Source organism: Cricetulus griseus (genome assembly GCF_003668045.3).
Source record: "Cricetulus griseus strain 17A/GY chromosome 1 unlocalized genomic scaffold, alternate assembly CriGri-PICRH-1.0 chr1_0, whole genome shotgun sequence".
NCBI classification, from domain to species: domain Eukaryota; kingdom Metazoa; phylum Chordata; class Mammalia; order Rodentia; family Cricetidae; genus Cricetulus; species Cricetulus griseus.
The window spans coordinates 32,085,023-32,103,961 of NW_023276806.1; the positions used below are offsets into that span (position 1 = coordinate 32,085,023).

Here is an 18,939-nt window from a genome sequence, read left to right on the forward strand (position 1 = left end):
GGTTTTAGCTCTAAATAACAGTGCAGTCTATTTAAGTGCTAAGTGATTAATAAATGTCCATCCAAGCATAGTGGCACAGGCTATAATCCCAACAATCTGGAGGATGAGTTCAAGGACAGTCTGAAAAGGGGGGAAAACAAGCCATAACTTTAATTTATGGTTATGCTCTCTGAGAGATCATCTAATAACTTCCCTAGAAGATGAGGAAGCAGTTATCAACTTTGGCTGCCCATCAGATAAAAGAGACAAGGAACCATTTACACTCCTGACAAGAGGACTCAAGCTCTCTATGGAGTGAGAGAAATAGCAAAAAGCGCAAGAATCTAGCCAAGGAAACCAGCACCTTAGAATGCAAGAGTAAGTGATGGGAGGCTGTTTACAAAGGACAGATTTATGAAAGAGGCATGCTGACCACTACCCCAGTCATCCTTTCTCAAGGGCCAAACCAGATAGAGCCCAAACCTTTGCTCTCAGGCTACAATCTTTCATTAGGTGTGGCTCAGGCTTGGGTCACTGGCATTCATTGAGCCAGAAGAAAACCGGAAAGCTTTCTTGTGATTACATAAAAACAGTCATGTCCTAAATCAAAATTTATGTGGCTTCTTAAATTGTATTAATAGGACTTTTTGTTGCCTTTCTGATTATCTAGATTTGAGCTTTATAAAAATAAACATGTCTGTGAAGGGACTCTACACCCAGGACTGATTGAGACGACACTACTCAGGTCAATTCTTCCTTCATGGGATTTATATGCTACTGGGAAGAAAACAATCAAGAAATAGCTATATAATATCCTGGTAAGTGTGACAGAGAAAAAGAACAATGGAAGCAAGAAAGTTAGTTAGGAATTCTTGGCTAGGCTAGGAGGCAAGCTGCCACTCCATGTTGAGCTAGTGGGAGACAGCTCTCCTTCTTCACCATCAGGGTGGCTTTAGCACATGCTTGCTGGGCAGGGGCTGATGCTGAGAGTAACATGCTGTGAAGAGTGTCAGGCACTGCCCTTCCACAGAACACAAGTTATTCAGAGGGACTGAAGCAGAGAACCAGAGGGAGAGTGAAGACGGTGATACCAGGATAGTAAGGGAGAAGGGCGCCATTCACTGGACTTGGCCTTGCTAAGCCCTTGAGAAGTATGGATTGTTCTGAATGGTGCAGAAAGCCACAAGTACATTTCTGAGAAGAGGGGAACAGTGGTTATACTTTCAGGAGCCAGGACAATCTTTTAAAATTAAACTGGATATTATCATTCACTTTACAAACTAAAATCTCCCCAAAGGAAAAGCAAATAACTTCATTCAGTTAATCTGCCTATTCACTCTCTCAAAAAATGTCATGTAGAGGCTGGCATCATCCTTTTTAATTTTCTTCTTTTCCATGGTAGCTGCACCACCCAGTGACATGTCACTGGTTCAGATTAATCCAGAAGGCATGTCAAGATTAGGCAAAACTTTGAATTGTTCTACTTTATTCAAATAAATGTATGCGACAGTCGGATTCAGGCTTGGTATGATTGTGTAATAAGACTGTTTTGCAAAACCAGAATTAGAACATGTCAGTTCCCGGCTGTGTTCCCCCCCACTTCTGCTTCCACTGGACTTTCTTTTTTTCCATTCATTTATTTGGCTCATAAATAAAGTCATGCACAATTATGTTATACAATACAGTATGTTCACAATGGCATGGTTAAATTAAACCAATTAACATGTTATATCACACATATTCATCATTTTTGTTTTGAGAACACTTAAAATGTACTATCTCACAACTTTTAAAATATAGCATATTGTTATCAACCATATTCATCATGCTCTCAGTAGACCTCAAGGCTTCACAGAGTCCATGCTTCTTGTCCAACTGTAGTTTTATATCCTTAAACCAATCATTTCCCCATTGTTAAAAGACCCACATTGAAGCCTAATAGCCACAATTCTGCTCTCTGTTCCCATAAGTTCATCATTTCTAGGTTACACATAAAATTGAAATTGTGTGACATTCGTCTTCCAGTGTGTCACTTTTTTTTTTTGTCAAGCATATAACTTTACTACTTACTAAAGATGAAATCAAATTTGCATGCACAGGTGAGCACTCACTGAAACACCTTGGATTCATCACATATTTGAGTTTCAATTAGCATATATATATATATATATATATATATATATATATATATATATAGAGAGAGAGAGAGAGAGAGCAATAATGGCAATATGTTATGCATCAATAGCAGCAACAGCTTTTCCAGGTTCTGCAGTCATTTGAACAAAATTGTAGAGACATCCAGCACACTCCATTTAAAACAAAAAACAAAAAACAAACAAAACAAACAAACAACAAAAAAGTAAAAAACAAAATCCCAGAAAACAGCACAGTTCTGTTACTCTTGCAGTACTTGGCACCATTTTTTTTTTAAATTAGCTTCTCAGTCATCATCTGGGAGGAAACCATTCTGAGCAACATCATTAAAAACAGCTCTGATAAAGCACGGTCACTACTATGCATCATAAAGCAGGTCCACATATGAGTGAGTACATATCATGTTTGTCTTTTTGTGATTGGGTTACCTCACTCAGAATGGTTTCTTCAAGTTCCATCCATTTTCCTGCAAATTTCAAGATTCCATTGTTTTTTTTTTTTTTCTGCCGAGTAGTACTCCATTGTGTAAATGTATCACATTTTCTCTATCCATTCTTCGTTTGAGGGGCATCTAGGCTGATTCCAGTTTCTGGCTATTACAAATAATGCTGCTATGAACATGGTTGATCATATGTCCTTGTTATATGAATGTGCTTCTTTTGGGTATATACCTAGGAGTGGAATTGCTGCATCTTGTGGTAGACTCATTCCCATTTTCTTGAGGAGTTGCCATACTGATTTCCACAGTGGCTGTACAAGTTGGCACACCCACCAGCAGTGGAGGAGTGTTCCTCTTTCTCTGCATCCTCTCCAGCATAAACTGTCATTGGTATTTTTGATTTTAGCCATTCTGACAGGAGTAAGATGGTATCTCAGAGTTGTTTTGATTTGCATTTCCCTGATGACTAAGGATGTTGAACACTTTCTCATGTGTCTTTCAGCCATTTTAGATTCCTCTATTGAGAATTGTCTATTTAGTTCTGTACCCCACTTTTTAATTGGGTTGTTTGGTGTTTGGGGGATTAGCTTCTTGAGTTCTTTGTATATTTTGAAGATCAGCCCTCTGTCAGATGTGGGGTTGGTGAATATCTTTTCCCAGTCTGTGGGCTGCCGCTTTGTCTTACTGACTGTCTCCTTTGCCTTACAGAAGCTTCTCAGTTTCAGGAGGTCCCACTTATCAATTGTTGACCTCAGTGTCTGTGCTACTGGTGTAATGTTCAGGAATCGGTCTCCTGTACCGATTAATTCAAGGGTATCCATTGGACTTTCTATGCTTCAATTTAGTGACTAGAAATGATCCCAAGCCAGTTCATTCTCTTCACTAGACATGTGCTTTACTTGAAGGAGATCTACTGACAGATTCTTCAGCTATGTAAGGAAGATGCATGATTCTGGAGATACACCAGTAAGACTATTCAGTAAGACTATTTATTGCTTTTCTATTACAGTTACAGTCCTTTTGAAATCCAGGTTTTGCAGCCTTGGACCTGATAATTAATTAATATAATATGCTGTTCTGTGTAGTGAAGGATGCCCTGCAGCATGCCCCAAAGACGCCAGCAGGGTATACCCAGTTGTGATACTAAAAATCACTTCCACATATTGCCAAATGTCTCCAGAAGGAGAAAATGAAGGGGCCAAAGTCCCTGAAGGCTGAAAAACAAACATGTTTCTAAAAAAAAATTAGCTTCTCTGAAGTTTGCTTTAAGCATATCCAGAATAAGCCAGGCATTAGTGGCATACCCCTTTAATCCCAGCACTGGAGAGACAGGCAGGTGGCTCTCTGTGAGTTCGAGGCCAGCCTGGTCCACAGAGCAAGGTCCAGGACAACTTCCAAAGCAATACAGAGAAACCCTGTCTAGAAAAACCAAAACCAAAACCAAACCAACAAGAAAAAAGCATATCCAGAATGAAAATAATCTAAGAGAAGTATATTCTTAGCCTGTATTTCCTGCTTCAGTGGTACCTAATTAACAGCTTCATTTTAGACTGTAACTATACTACATTACAGTTGTGTAAGTAACTCTTGACTCTCTGCTTAGAATCAAAGGATATGCCTCCTTGGTCATCTTCATGGCCTTTAATTAGCTGTAAGAGTTAGTGATCTGGCTAACTACCAGACTCAATCAAACCTCTATTCGCTAGAAACAGTTGAGAGCTTCTAAAACTATTTTTACACTTTGCTTTTTGTTGCATTTGTACCACTACTCAGACATTTAATTTTCTTTAATTCCTAAAATCAAATTTTAGGATATCTAATAAATTATAAACAAAATAACAAGTGGGGGAAAATCTATTTATTTAGAAGCATTTAAGAAAAAATTTAAGATCTAATCAAAATACAATATTGTTTCACCAGTTCAAAGTATATAAAAGTAAATAAGATAAAATCTGGTGTTTTTTAAATAAATAGCTCACACAAATAGGCAAATCAGTGACTCTTCTAAGATAATAATTTGAATGTGCTTACAAAGCAAATATTTATAGAATGCAAGATTCCTCTTAGATAATTGTAAAAACAACAACAAAAGACCCATTTATTTTCTCAGAATAACAGATGAAAGTCAAACACTTCAAAATAATATGCTCACAAAACTTGCATATTCTTTGGTTGGCTATGGAAAATTTCTTACTATTTTTGAAATATTTAATGCATAAACTCATTACTAAAAATCTAAAGTTTGATGAATGAATTATAATAGATTTCAAATGTCATTTGTATAAGCAAACTCATACCAAATATTTTTTTCTGTCAATTCAGGGAAAATACATTTAAATTACTCCTTAAGTGAAACACAAGAAAGAGTTATTTCAAGAGAGAGAGACTAAAGTCATTCTTCTGAAAGTTCCTACTTCCTTCAGTGTGGGCGATAGGTCTTAAAGCTAAATGCTAAATGTAATGCTATATCAAACGAGACCTGTAAGTTCATGGTAATTTAATTCAACCTGAATCTGATTGTGTTATATGATACACTATGAATCAAACTCAGAGACAAAACTGTCTACCTACGGATCATTTCTAGAGAAAACAAAATCCCATAATTAAATTTACTAGTAGTAAATATTTAGAGCTACTTTTCCCAATGCAGAAACTTTTCCATCACTATTAATGACAGCTATCAAAATGTCCCCCGAAAAATGCTATAACCACATGCTAAAGTACACTTTCAGAAATTATGGCAACACTCTAACATGGTCTGACTATGGCAGCACAAATCTGTAGTCCCAGCAGTCAGGAGCTGGGTGGTCCATGCCAGTCAGGGCACACATCAAGACTTTCTTAAAAGATTTTTTAAAAAATTACAAATACCTTTAAATTAGTAAATCAGTATTCTGGGTGCTTTAAGTAAGTTTATTTTAAAGACACTCATGTGCCTGCATGATTCATGATAACACTAGTCATCACTTAGCATTCAGCATCACACAGGAACTTGATCCTGACTTTGTCCCCCCCACAGTTAAAGTGGCTGTGTTTTGCAATTGTGATGACATATCACAATGGTTGCTATTCTATGTTGTTTCCTTAACTTTCACTGCTTTCCAATAAATATTTGTTTTTTCTTTTCTTTTTTTTTCTTTTTCTAATCAATGAGAAGAAGGTGAAAGACTGTCTTGTAAAATACAGAATTTATTGCAGGTCAATTACGGTCCCCTAAACGACAGCACAATTTTGTCACCCAAATCTTAACCTGTGTCACTGAAGGGTTCTATAGAATCTGTCTTAATCACTAGTGTTTAAATAATCTAATGCTGATGTTTCTCTCTGGCCAAAGGGTCTAAAGACAAAGACCTAAATCAGTGATTTCACTGGGTAAGAGAACTGGTCCAGTATTCTTTATAAAATGCTAACATTTTTTTTTTTCTGTATGTCTTAAAGGACAGGTGAGCAACCCAAACTGCTACAGTGGGTAGAATGGAAGACCTGAGTTGTGATGCTGGGGTACAGATGTGCAGATTCCAACCCAGAACACCTGACAAGGATAAATTGAGCAATCTCTATGGGCTTTCCTTCCTATTTCCCTGTAAAATGGAGAAAACAATTGCATGTGTTTGCTATAAGAACTAAAAGGTGGAACACACAAGAAGATCGCCCTTAGATCAGGACCTGGTAACACAATTTTATTATTATTCTAGAGGCAAAGCTTTTTGGAATTCCAACACAACACTGTTTATTTATGGTTATTAAGCCATTTTCAAATATTAATGCAATAACTTGTGATAGGTAAGTTTCTATTAGCGGTCACAGTAATATCAATATAATAAATACTACCAGTCCTAAGACTTGTATAAAAATACAAAATTAAAAAAAATTGTTATCTTCAAACAAACAAGTAACTTCACATTAAGATTAATGTGATTACCAATGAAAAGATTTTAAATTATCAAATTGAATATATATCTTTTTACTCAGATTGCCTTTCTACTAAATTGTCTACATAAAAATGATGAATTTCATTTTCAATCAAGTATTATAAAGGATATAATGCTGGCACAACACTATATGAACAAGGAAGAGTGGGAGAGAGGAGAGAATAAAAGTGGAAGGAAGAAACTAAGGGGAGAGAAATAAAGAAAGGAAAAAGAAGAAAGGGAGGAAGACAGGACGTGAGGGAGGGTAGGAAGGAAGAAGGGAAAAAGATGATGAGATTGGGAGCCAGGCAGGAAGGGCAAAGAAAGAGTGCAGATAAAAATGAATTTTGAAAACATTTATTTAAGGAGAAATTTCTTTCTGCTGTTTATCACGTTTATTGGAAAAGACAAAAAATTCTTCTGACAGTAATATCTGATAGGAAATTTGACTTTCACACCAAATAATCAAGATAACGAGATGAGATTTAATCAAATAAAAGTTAACCATAAAACAAGAACACTGCATTCTACACCAAATAATATGTGACTTTCTTTTCCCGGTTAGAAAGTCACTAGAGAAAGTAGCTCAGCAATAAAAATTATTCCCTCTGTGTAAATAAAGTGTTGTGAATATAGGAATAATGAAAAATAAAGTAAGAATTCATATAAAAAAAACCCGGGGATGCTGAATTTCCATTACCCCCACCACCACCAAAAAAGAATTTCAGTAATTTGTCATATGATCACTGGGGTTTCATCATTTTTATTTGTTTTCTTAGAGACTAATCAGTATTTACTCAACTCAGATTGCCTTTTCTGTGTTGCCTTCTTCTAAAGGGTTCAAACCTAGAAATACCACAGTGATGGTTATTTATTCATTTGTTGAGTAATGACAGCATATTTAGGTTTGACAGTCTTGGTGCCTGTCAGCACTGCTTCTCTACAGGACCTGAGGATTCTGGAAAATAAGTGTTGGCAGAATAGAATGGAAAAAAAAATGGAATTTACAAGTTGGATGATGTGATCTGCTAAAACAGAAAAAGACTCACAGAAAATATCATTGCTAATACTGTCTTGTGGGAATTTGAGGGGTGGTATGTTGCAAAGACCAGGAAGGTCCAGGATGGTGGTCACTGTATCAGTGTGCTGGGTAGCCCTCACGAGCAGAGAGGCAGGGGAGGGAGGAGACAACAGCAAGCCTTGAGAGCTCTGTGCTGCCTTTGCATAGGATTTGCTCTGGAACCTTCAGTCTCTACCCACAGAATCAAAGTAGGCTTAGATCATTCCTAAGGAAACTTTGAGGCAAATAGTTCAGGAAAATAAAATTAAGTAGATACTAAATGCACTTAGCAATCAGAGGCCTGTAAAAACCTCTTTGTAGGAAGCAGAGCGTCTCTATGTGAAGTCAACACTTGTCTGCAAATGGAATTTTGTGTGCTGTTCCACATGTCACACAACAAAACCCGTGCAGACAGAACATGTTCTGAAACAGCTCCATATTAAGATTATTTTTATTATTTGACCTGTTTTACTTTTATGTTACTGAGACAGTGTGTCATGTATCCCAGGAGGGCACTATGCACTATACAGCTAAAGATGGACTTGAACATCTTCCAAACACTGGGGTTACAGGTGTGCTTCGCCATGCCTGACCAGTAATTAAACTTTATCATTTAATGCCTGTTCTATATATCAGAGGAACTTTATGTGAACCAAACAACCTCAATTTTGTTGTTTAAAAACAGAACAAAACTGCCTACATCTCTGTTATCATCATCTTAGCATCTCTAAACACCAGTGCTCTTTATAAAGGCAATTAAAGGATTAGGGCATAGAGAATTCAGCGTCACTTAAGAATTATGGCTCTGGATCATTGTCAGAGATTAAAATGATATTCCCTAGATTATTCAAAGAAAAAGTTGAATTTATACCACATAATCTGTGATCTATTATTGGAATGCTAATAATTGTGTCACATATCACATGGACTGCACTGGGCTATAATCTGCCTTGCACATAGAAGGCAAAGCCAATCAGATTAAAATCCTCCTACTGTCTTACTGCCCTCCCATTGCACTTAGGAGAGCCAAGCTCTCCAACCCAGCATATGCAGCCCTTTGGGACTGGAACTCATGCAGCCTACTCAGTTATATCTTCCTCTCTGCCTGCTTCCTTCACTCTTCCTGACAAGGGATGGTCACTCCATCCTGAACTGTTCTTTTTCTGGGTGTGCTCATGAATCTTCCACAGTTGTTTACATGGTAGTTTAAATGTTACCTCCACTGTCATATTTTACAGGACAAGTCACTTTAAGGCAGTGACAAACACACTCTCCTTGATCAAATCCTAGACAAGTTCTTCTTTTCAGACAGGCCTTGCCTTGGACCCTGCTTGTGACCTTCCTAGGACAGTCTGTGATTAAAGAATCCTGTCAGTCATGCTGCCTGTTAGTATGCAACTGACAGTGTGGCTCACATCTTTCCCATAGTGCAGTAGTTGGGGGTGAAATCTGTCTTCATCTCTAAATAGCATCTGACAGTTTTTTCTTTTCTTTTCTTTTCTTTTCTTTTCTTTTCTTTCTTTCTTTCTTTTTTTTTTTCAGGAGCCACTCAGTCTCCATATACCCAATTACCCTACATCAATTACAAGCATAAGGACTCTCTATGCCATTAGCTGGAGGTTGGCTTTTTTACACACATGCAAGGCTGGGAGGCAGAGACGTCTCTTTTGACTACTGCTTTCCTGCCTTTGTGACAGTGCAGCTCACTGCTAGCCTAGCGCTCTATTCTCAAGACACTATGTTGAATGGGAAACTTCTTACAAAATGTGTAGTAACATGGTAAGAAAATGTACACTGAAGAATGCTGAAAGTTAGTCATGCATAAGGTTCATCATAAAAAGTCAGAAACATAAAACAAACATTACACACTGTCTCCTCTGGTTTCTCATTTAACCATCATTATATTTTTCCAGAAATTATTTCTAAGTGTACATATTAGATTTACAGTCAGAAAAACCTGTTTTAAAAAGCACTGAAGAAAAGTTGTTTAATAAATTGTCATTTTGGGGTCCTTTAAAATGTTTGTCTTTAGGGAAAAAAAATGATATACTTTTATTTACTGTAAGTTCTCTCAAGACTTGCTGGTATATACCTTTAATCCTAAAACTAAGAGGCAATAGGAGGTGGATCTCTGTAACTTCCAGGCCAGTCTGGTTACATAGTGAGTTTCATACCATGCAATGAAACCCTGTCTAAGAAGAAAAAACCGAGGAAAAGAAATGAAAAAAAGAAAAAATTCACAGGGGAGTAACTGTCAAAAGATAGTGTCTGTTTTCTTGAAGTTTTATAATGTAATAGATTTTTAAATTCTAGAATAAGCAAGGGAGTGAAAAAAAAAAAGCAAGTAATAAAATAGAGGTTAAGAATGTCAGCGGCTGGGCCACCCAAGCCCCTCCAGGGCTCCCTGTGCAGTCTAGGGCAACAGTGAAAACCAGCTACAGGAAGCTCCCCTAGACAGCACTGCCCTACTGTTTTCTCCAGGTAGCTCAGGTTCTCTTTTATACTTATTTACTTATTTGTCTTTTTGAATCAAGGTCTCACTATGCAGCCTTGTTTGGCCTAGAACTCAGAGCAATTCACCTGCCTCTGACTCCTGGGTGCTGGGATTTAAAGGCCTGCTCAACCAGGATGCCTCTTGCAGGTTAAAACATCCCTCACTTGTTGGCAGCTGATTACTCCCCTGGGATAGCTGTTAGTGCTGTTTCTAAATCACTATTCTTCACATAAGTAAATACAAAGAGAGTTAGATTAGGCAATTTAGGGACCCAGCAATTAAAACAGTTAAGATAAAGCAAGAAACTCAATCCCTCCTATTTCCTCCAATTAGAAAACAAGTGTTGGTAGAATTCACTTGATAAGGTTCTGCCTTGGGGTCCTGCCTGGAGCTGTTTACTCTGTCTGTTAATAGACTATCATTTAGCTCCAGCAGGTCACATGACTAGCTCCTTCTGGAGTCATCTCAAGTGGAGTCTTTACTCAAATTCTCCATTCAGAATGATATGGTTGACCATTTCTCTGAATTGGAATCTCTCAGTGGGGCAGAGTAAGTGAAAAGCAACCAAGCTGTTAATGGCCTAGTTCATCTCTCCACCCATTACCAGCAAAGCTGAAAATTTCTTACTATCATTCACACACAAACTAAGATTCCAAATAGTACCATATGTTGGTTGTGTTTTTCCCCCTAATTTTTAACTCTTTAACAGTTTTATATGAATATACATATGTGGTTTTTGTTTGTGCTTTTCCAGTTTGTCTATATAGACTTGCTACTTCTTGAAAAAATATAGCTACAAATTTTAACAAGTTATGCCTGATTTTGCAATTCTTTTCCTAACTGGGTAAAAAGTCATCATTTTTATTTCAGGGGTGTCCAGAGGGAAACTGTGAGCTAACATAGACTCCAAAACATGTTAAAATAAGGTGAATAAAACATAGTCAGATGTCACTTAATTCCAAATCATTTTCAGCATGCTCATTGGCTGATGTGGAATCAATGTTCGAGACAACTGGAAATATCCAATCTTTATTTCACTGCTATATTCATTGCTATGAAAGAAGGTAAAGCTAATTCATTGAAATATTTTTAAAATTTTTTCACACAAATTGTATCAAAAAAGGATGACTCAATAAAGCATATTTATAAAACCAAATTCCTACAGGATGCATATCTGGAAACAGGAATCCAAATGCCACTAGTGCTGATGAGGACACTAGAGTTCACCCCTGGGAGCAAAGAGGTTGCTTGGTGAAATCCCTATGTGGGTGCTGTTCCTCTGTCAGTCACACTTGCAACAAATGTAACCAGGATCAAGCAATTAGAATCTACTTTTTAGTAATTGTAAATATTCTGATTACTGAAATTAACATTTATACTGTAGTTTCATATGGTACATAACATATATCATTTCCTCACCAATATTGGGGTGCTTCAGAAGACGGCAGATTCTAGCTTCCCTTTCCAGTTTCTGGTGATCTGTTGAAAAATGATAGAGAAAAAGTAAATTACAAGAAGGCCAAAAATAGTCATAAAAGTCATAATAGGCAGCCTACAGATGCCATTAAGCTTTTTGTTCCTATTTATCTTTTGTTTTCTTTAGAAAACAGTGATCATTTGAAGTTGCATTTAGGTGAAAAGTACCTAATGCAGCAACCTAGTGTTCTGTAGTTTGTATTATCTAAGTGTTCTATTAAGTTACACAACACATCAGAATTCACACTTGGAATGTTGGACAGGGTGGGGCTGGCACGTAACAATAACACTTCTGTCTACAATAACACTTCTCTCTTTGCATTTTGTTTAACACTTATTTTTATCTGGGGGAGTTTGGGATTGGTTGATTTTATGAGACAGCTTCTCACTCTGTATACTCCAGACTGACTTAAAGTACATGATTCTCTTACCTCAGCCTCGAGTGTGCTGGGATTACAAGCATTTGTTACACCTGAAATCACTCAATATAAGCAAATTCGTACAGGATGCATATCTGGAAACAGGAATCCAAATGCCACTAGTGCTGATGAGGACACTAGAGTTCACCCCTGGGAGCAAAGAGGTTGCTTGGTGAAATCCCTATGTGGGTGCTGTTCCTCTGTCAGTCACACTTGCAACAACCCACATCTGTTTCTCAGCTCCACCTTCCTCTGGTTGCTTCCTATATTTTTCATGGCAAATACACTCCATTTCCTCTGGTAAATAAAATGATAATGAAAAGAGAGAATCCAATTTACATTTCTGTGAGTCCCGTTGATTCCTGTGCAGCAAATGCAGATCACACCATCACACTAGTTTTGGTATTCAGTCTGTCCTGCCATTTGGTTAGTGTTTTAGTATATGAACAACATCTGACTTTACAAGCATAGACAGAGCAAAATTTAATGGGCTTTTCAGGTAACTATGGATACTGTTCTTTAATGTTACACCCAAACTCAACATGCAGTAGTTTTTTGTTTGTTTGTTTGTTTGTTTTGTTTTGTTTTGTTTTAAGTTAGTGCCATGTGAAATTTGAAACCTTGCAAATTAAATTTATGAGCCCTATCAAATGAGGTTATAAATGTTAATGTTTAAATCAAATAGACTTTCAACATGATATATTATCTAATAAAATTAAACTTTACTCTAGTATATTAAAATCTGTTGGGATTTGTTTTTTGACACTTTGAAATACACAGTTTTATCACATGATACCATTTGTTGTTATTGGAAAATAGTGGTCCGGTAAATGATCTAGTCTTTCCTAATGCTGGCACATTTCATTGTAGACCTTTATAAAAGTAAAATCTGCTAATATCACCACCAATCTCATTAGAACAACCTTTAGCTTGGGGTATCAGTCAACTCTCATGGGTAGGTACAATTTCCCCTAAATTCTAATAGTTTTTCTTGAAAGCTTATAATATTAGCAATAAATATTGCCTGCTGCAGTTGCTTCCCTGAAATGAGAGATTCACTGTTCATGTGTGTCCACACAAGTCTGAATGAGCACAGCTAGCTTTTCAATTTGTTTTCCAGTAACAATAATGCTGGTTAAGGAACAGCTGGTAAAGCACCCACACAGGTCACCACACAGGTTCTTTGCCTGAGCAAACACCACTTGTGGGGAGAGAGCAAAGGTGCTCCCTCATACAGCTCAACAATCATGCAAGGTGTTACAATGATGCATCAGAACAGTTAAAGCTTAACAGCTATGATACTTTGATTTCTTCATCACAGACAATATTAAATGAAATTGACCCTTCTTCTATTTCCCCTAATGGGACAATGGTGTTCAAAATACCAGGATTGGTACTATGGTTTAGCACCACTTCCCTGAGACATGCAAATTCCAACAATGCTACTGGCCATTTCTTTTGCATTCATGACACATCACATGTCAACACACACACACACACACACACACACACACACACACACACACAGAGTTAAAGTCTGGTTTGCAAAAGGCAAATAAGCTCTTAGTTTTATTTAAAAATACATTTGACCTTACAGATCCACTGAAGAAGTCCAGAATTTTCCCAGATCCATATTTTGAGAACTGCCAACTGCTGTTGCATATAGAAAGTTTCATCTAGAGTTTTGGAAAATGAGTTGTGTACATATATGTGTGTCTCTGTGTGCATGCACATGCATACTGTGAGAAATGCGCTGTTTTCATGAATTAGGCACATTGCATGGAGAGGCCCTGACGCCATGTCTCTGGACTGACAAACAGCAGTCCACACTTCCTAAAGTAGTGTATCTTTCAGTGGAAACTCTTCAAGCCGTGGTGCCTTGAACAACTCCTAATTTTTAACTATTTGTAAGTATTATTATTTAAAAACATACAAGTAAACACAAAATGTTACACAGAATTTTGGAAATGTACGTATTACAATTATCTTAAATGAGTAAATTCTTTTATGTGGAAGCATATGGAAGACATATGCTTACAAGATTTATAACTTCCTCATAGAGATAAGAATATGCAAATATATGCTAACTATGTGACATATACAAATATAAAACATGACATATATGTAATTATATATATGCCTAAATAAAGGGGTAAAAAGGTAGCAAAAGATCTTTACAGACATTAATCTTTACATTTTTTTAGGTATAGAGCTAAAAATAATTACAGATTTATTTCACTTAGTTTTTATTTTTTTGGTTTTTATTTCTATGGTTGGCCTGAAAGTTTCACTGTAGAACAGAATGATTGTGAACTTCTAGATGAACACGAACTTCCAAAATTTCTCCTGCTTCTACCCCCTGAACACTGGGATGACAGGCATGCGCCACCGTACCTGTTTCACTGATTTTTACAAAGCCAACTCTTACTGGCAGAGCTGCTGCCTTACACATTTTATATACTGAAGTCCTAAACCCCCTGACCCGCAAATGTAACTATAGCTGTGGATGGAACTTTTTAGAAGGTAGTTAAAACAAGATCAGTGGTGTGTGCTCTAATTCAATACGGCTGGTATCTGTGAAAAAAGAAGAAACCAGAACATTGACACACATGTGTGCAAGAAAAAAAAAACAGTGTGGAAAGGGATAAGGTTGCTATCTATATGGCAAGGAGAAAGATCGCAGGAAAAACAGGTCTCTGACAGCTTGGTTGTAGACATCCAACTTGCAGAATGTGTGAAGAAATAAATTCAGTCTGTGGACTTTGTTATGATGACCCAAGGAAACTCCCAAACCCATGTGCTAGCCTTCTCTTGCTGTGTGTCAAACATCACACATGTAGAATCAGAACACCATATATACCAAGAATCAGTTTCTTGAATTAACTGCACCTTCTAATGAAGGGACCAGCCATGGCTGACAACTCATATGCTTCCAAGTTTGCATACTGGTTGCCACCATTCAGTTGTGCAAAGGCCCCTAAGCATGAGCCTCATTTGGATGGGCACAACCTCATAGTTTGGATGGGCACAACCCTCAAAACCACCACAGAATGGTCGGGAAAGCAAAGGTGAAAGCCAGTCTCTCTCTCTCTCTCTCTCTCTCTCTCTCTCTCTCTCTCTCTCTCTCTCTCTCTCTCGCATTCTTTTTTCATCATTATTTATTTGAATTAGAAACAAGATTGATTTACATGACAATCCCACTTCCCTTCTCCCTTCCATCCTCCCCTACCACCCCCCAACTAAATCCCACCTATCACATAGCCTTTCTTCTATTCTTCACCTGACTCAACCTTTCTGCTCCCTCATGACCTCTGTATCCTTCCTCTTCTTCCCTTCTCATTCTCGGAGCTCCCTCCCCCCTCTTCCCATGCTCTCAATTTGCTCAGGGGATGGTGACCCTTTCCCCTTCTCCAGGGGACAATGTTTGTCTCTTTTAGGGTCCTCCTTGTATACTAGTTTCTCTGCCTGTGTGGATTGTAGGCTGTAAAGGATTGTAATCCTTTACTCTATGTCTAAAATCCACATATAAGTGAGTACATATCATGTTTGTGAAAGCCAGTCTCTTATTTAGCACAAGTATGGGAGACATGGTGCATATTTGTCATCTTCTTATTGGTGGGGAGTAAGAAACTGGACTGTCCTGATTCTGATACATAATGGCAAGGGTTACAGGATTTTTCTATGGTCTGTCCACCATGGCTCACTTTCCAATGTTGCAATTTCACACCTTTCACTCTTTGAGCATGTTCACTGCCTTTTTTACTCACACCCAGTCATCAAGCTCTAGATCTCCTGTGAATCATCAGGTATTCTGCACTCTGCCACTGGGGCGTGTTGTGACATTCCAAACAAAATGATGATAGGTCTAAATGCTAGTTTTCAGTAAAATGAGAATTTTATAATAATGGATATGCATATCACCTGGTGTGAATCAAATTTAACATCAAATTCACAATTTTACTTTTTAAAGGGAGTAAGTGATTGAGGAGGAGGGATTAACTACCTGTTCTTTCCAAAGCACATCTGTATTTATCCTGCTGAAGAGATAAATTCATTATACAGTTAAAGTTTCCTCCATTCTATCTCATTGTTCCCAGCACTTACAACTACAACAGCAAGAGACAAGGATGGTTATAAAAGGCAAGAGACTCATGATATGGTTTAGCACTCTTTGAAGATTTGGGAAGTTCTGTTCTGTTTTGTTTTGTTTTTTGAGACAGTGCCTAATGTATTCCATGCTGACATGTATTCCATGTATTCCATTCACTATAAGGCTGAGGTTGACCTTGAACTTCTGATCCTTGTAGCACTTCACAATTGCAGGATTTACAAGCAGGTGGTTCTGGGGACAGAACTCAAGGCTTTGTAAACAATAGGCAAGCATTGTTTCAACTGAGCTATATACCAAGACCTGAAGATGTTATCAGCCACAGGTCCTGAAGCTAATATAGAACCACCCTGCCTTGTCATCTAATATTTGTTAAAGCACTCTAGCTATAATAGTTGGGCTTCCTTCTTCCTGTGAAGCTAAAACCCACACTTTTATGAATAAAAATATAATATTTCAGGCTGTGATGTGAGATTTGATAAGACACATGGAGTTAGCAACATATGGCAGAAGGACTGTCATAAACAATGCTATAAAGAAAACACATTTTCATCCAGTTCTGACGTGGAGTCAGTGGGGAATAGCATCACCAAAAACAGACCTCTGGGTTGTAAAACAGTCTCTGAGAATCTGGGTTAGTATACTCACTGTTTCTAGCTTAAGATACTATAATAAGATAACTTAGCTCAAACAAAATGAAAACTTAAAATTCAGACATAGTGAAGTAGTGACTCCTCCACGTGTTCAAGAATAAATTTTAGTATGTATGTGAAACATCTGACCACACATGTGAGTGTTAGCCCTGAACCACTTTCCCAAAGCAACAGTGATGCCATGGAAACTATAGAAAGCAACAACTTGCTGATCTGCCAGTTGGAAGAAGGTTGTCACTGACTTCTCACATCATCATTATTAGCACCATCAGCTGGTTCTCGCCCAGCATAGCCCCTAGGGATCCTAGGTGTGACAACCTACTAGCTTTGTCCATTGGAACATCTTAGCATGGTGTTGAGGGACAGAATATGTTCCTTCTTCCCCCATGACAATGGCATCCACTATGAGAGACAATGTTAGATGTCATGAAATAATGCTCTACACAAAATTATATAAATTTAAAGCAAAATCTGTACCTAATAAGGGTCGCATTCAGTTGCAGATCAAACAAAACAGTATGTCTTAGGACTTTTAATGTTCTAAGTACAGTATACATTATAAAACATTTTTCTTTTTTAAATATTTTTTAATTAAAAGCAATCTTATTTTACATACCAATTCCAGTTCCCTCTCCCTCCCATCTTCCCATTCTCCCAACCATAACCCCATTCCACCCCCAGGAGTGAGACCTCCCATGGGGGATCATCAAAGTCTGTCATCTTTTGGGACAGGATCTAGACCCTCCCCTGTGATTCTAGGCTGACAGAGTATCCCTCCATAGGTATTGAGCTCACAAAGCCCATTCATGCAGATTAGCTTTCATCCAGCAGCTAATGGAAGCAGAAGCAGAGATTCACAGCTAAGCACTGAGCTGAACTCCTGGAAGTGGTCTAGAGAGGGAGAAGTGATGAGAAAAGGGGTCAAGACCAGGCTAGAAAAAAACACAGAAACAGCTGACCTGTGCGAGTGGGAGCTCATGGACCCCAGTCTGACAACTAGGGAACCAGCAAAAGACTGAACCAGACTCTTTGAACATGGGAATCAGTTAGGGGGCTTGGGCAGCCTATGGGGCCTCTGGCAGTGGAACCAGTATAAAACATTTTTTCTATGACCATTTATTTAATGTCTGACTATATAGAGTATAGCACAGGCATATCTATACTTGATGATGGAGATATCTGCCAGAACCTATCAAGCCTTAGAAGAGCCTCCACGGAAGCTTCTTACTACTTCTAGGTGAACTGGTCGTGGAATAAAGTGGCAACGGTGTTGCACAATTAAAAGCAGACATACAGATCCAAAGGACACTGGTACCAGATTGTAGTTTTTTCTATAAAACCAAGAAAATGCATGAGTGGTGTGATCTTGCTCACAGCTTGTAGCCCTGCCTAAGGTTAGCCAACCCTGACCCCTTGAATGGTTTTGCTACTGCCCCTCAGTGGCTTTCTCTGCCTTCTGCTAACATGGTTGCAGGGCACAGACTGACAGGGTAAAGGGAAACAGTGGAACAAAGGTCAAATCAATACCAATCCAAGGTGGTAGGGGATGAGGGGTGGGAGTAGGAGTGGTGAATTCACCTGTACAGCATTTATGGTACAAGGTGTTTATCAGACTGTTATCCAAGAAGACTATATGACATAAACTATCATCTCAAGTGATGGTCAATATCATTTAAAAAATGGGCCCTAATAAACAAGGACAGGAGGAAATGATTGGGACACCTATTAAGATTAAAGTGGTTTATATTTGTGCATTTATTTTAACTATGTCAACAATGTAATTCGATAAAGAGTTATGTGATGAATTCTGTGTAATATTCTACCTTGCTTCCACATTTGGTATCTCCCAGAATCCCCCTGTGTATTGTTACTGGTGAGGCTGGAGGGATTTTAAGATAGAACTCAGTTTCCACATGAGGCATGATGGAGCCGAGCCATTTGACATAATTTATGAAAATCCTTTAAACTCTGACTGCCCAGAGATTAAAGGAGCCCAGAATGCAGACAATACATACTAAATATAAATATAAAGTGATGTAAATATAATACAATCCATACTTTTCCATTTCGTTACAGCAGCCCTCACAATTTTTACAGGCAGTTGATAGTAACACAAGAGTGTATTTCCTTCTGGGACATGTGTGTCTGTGCTCGAGTGTTCGTGTGTGTGTGTATGTGTGTGTGTGTGTGTGTGTGTGTGTGTGTGTGTATGTTTGTTCGAATCCCACTCCTGACACCAGTGTGTG

At 37.9% G+C, this 18,939-nt stretch overlaps 1 protein-coding gene across 3 annotated transcripts in view; it reads right to left on the reverse strand.

Moving 5' to 3' along the window:
• The window catches only part of LOC100752268 (calcium/calmodulin-dependent protein kinase type II subunit delta), a 244,069-nt gene that overhangs the window by 145,201 nt on the left and 79,929 nt on the right, over positions 1–18,939 (reverse strand). For all 3 annotated transcript variants that reach the window (XM_027395664.2, XM_027395667.2, XM_035450695.1), the window contains exon 3: positions 11,457–11,516. In XM_027395664.2, coding sequence (XP_027251465.1) covers positions 11,457–11,516 — 60 coding nt within the window. The remainder of the gene's footprint in view (positions 1–11,456; positions 11,517–18,939) is intronic.